Source organism: Cyprinodon variegatus, unplaced genomic scaffold (genome assembly GCF_000732505.1).
Source record: "Cyprinodon variegatus isolate N-32 unplaced genomic scaffold, C_variegatus-1.0 Scaffold280, whole genome shotgun sequence".
NCBI lineage: Eukaryota > Metazoa > Chordata > Actinopteri > Cyprinodontiformes > Cyprinodontidae > Cyprinodon > Cyprinodon variegatus.
The window spans coordinates 944,735-946,644 of NW_015150733.1; the positions used below are offsets into that span (position 1 = coordinate 944,735).

The following is a 1,910-nucleotide window of genomic DNA, read 5'->3' on the forward strand; positions in this document are numbered from 1 at the left end:
TTTTCAAAACTAGATTTTGTATTTTATGGGGTAAAGAGAAAATCATCTGTCTCTGCAAGTCCTCTTGGAGTCGTCAGTGAAATATATAGATAACAATTTTGATTAAGAACTTATCAAAAAATCAATTTATGTAGATATTAGTGCTTGTAAATATCCCTTTTATGCAGAATGTTTATTGATACAAGTAGTTAAGTAATGACACCGCCCCCAAACTCAAAACTGAGTTTTATCCTCTATACCTTTTATCTATTTGTTAGCAAAGGCTGTAGTTAGTCTTTATTTAGAAAATATGGATGGTTTGCTCGTTACTTTTCCTATAGGTGTCAGGTTCTTTAAAAAAAAAATAAATAAATCAGAATTTTCCATTCCAAAGTAGGCTTAAAACTTAATCAGAATTTATGACATCACCTAAAGTGTGTGCACAGTGCGTTGGATGTTTTTTTTATTTTCGTTTAGAAGCCTTATGTACGGGAGAGTCATTGGATGCACTTTAGGAAAAGGTTTTCCATGTTAGAATTACATCTTTATATAATGATAGCTATATCTTCCTTTCTCTTAATAAGGGATAGTCTTGCAGTATTCATGCATAAAGATTATAGCAGATACGAAATTAGAATAATGTATGGAAGAAATTTTAATTATGTATAATTTCAGTTATGGCACGGTGGGGAAAAATAGCCAAATTTGCTTGATCTAAAAGTTTTTAATAATTAAACAAATAAAAGGTGTAGCAATAAATTCTAATGATCAAAAATGTTTTAAAGTGGATTCTAGCAGAACAATATGCCCAAATATAACCGCATTGGCTAATATTTACTGGTATAAGGAGATACTCCTTCAACGCTTGCCAAGTCTTGTCGCTAGGGCGCGCACCGGCATGCTGGAAAATATAAAATAAAAATACTCATCTCAGTATTACCAATACATTGACGGAAGCTTGATGGTATTTTCCAAAACTAAAATCAGATTCATAACTAAAAATGTAAGAGAGTTTCACAACAAAAAGCTCTTTTAAACAAAATTTTTAAACAGCATTTTTTTTTATTTTTTCAAAGATGTTTTGGAAAGCTTGATAAGGTCACAAAAAAAAAAAGCCAGTAAAATCCATGTTTTATTTAACATTCAGTTTGTGGCTTTTATTTATAAAGTCCCGAGCGGAAGCACTTGTGCACACTACAGTTACCCTGACAACAGTTCCCACTCCTGTCCACCTCTACAGCATGCAAATGACAGCGCGAGACCCACACATTTCAGATTGGTTAACTAAACAGAGCGCGCGGCGCAAGCAGCGCGGAGCAGAACGCGAGTTTGACAGCTGCTGTTCCAACTCCCCCCTGCACAAGAAGGCTCCAACAATAGCCCAATCTAAATCAGTTGCATGGAACTTTCAACTTTAATCTTAATTAACTCTGCGGAGGTTGCACACCCATCATCCCTGGACCAGAGCGCTTGAGCGTCTCCCTTCGTGAATTGGAATAACTGGATCCCAGCTAGACAAGCAGAAGAGAGGACTCAGGGGAGAAGGAGCGCTTTGAACTTTTCCTTTTCCCCTCTTTTTTTTCCTTTTTTAATCGGAGCTCGCACTGGACCAGAGAGACGCAGTTCGCCCCCCTCTCTGATGCGTCGATTGCCCACATTTAAAAATGGTAGGAGTATGCTGACATTCGGACTACCCTCTGCCTTTTCTCCACTTCGATTTTATGCGGTAAGTCACGAAGCAGAGAGGCACTAAAAACCCATCTGTGTAAAATATATTTAATTACTTTTAATTACAGCTTCTGTGGAAATTGTGGTCCATTACGCGCAAGTCCACACACGCTTAATAATGCTTGTTGCCTACTTTACAGCATGATATTTTAGTCATATATATATATATATATATATATATATATATATATATATATATATAT

General features: G+C 36.0%; 1 protein-coding gene across 1 annotated transcript in view; it reads left to right on the top strand.

The window, feature by feature from the left end:
• The first annotated feature begins 1,246 nt into the window (after positions 1 to 1,246).
• Positions 1,247 to 1,910, top strand: part of slitrk6 (SLIT and NTRK like family member 6) — a 17,569-nt gene continuing 16,905 nt past the window's right edge. The window contains exon 1 of the mRNA XM_015383277.1: positions 1,247 to 1,705. Within this exon, the coding sequence (XP_015238763.1) occupies positions 1,619 to 1,705 (87 nt within the window). The 5' untranslated portion in view covers positions 1,247 to 1,618. The remainder of the gene's footprint in view (positions 1,706 to 1,910) is intronic.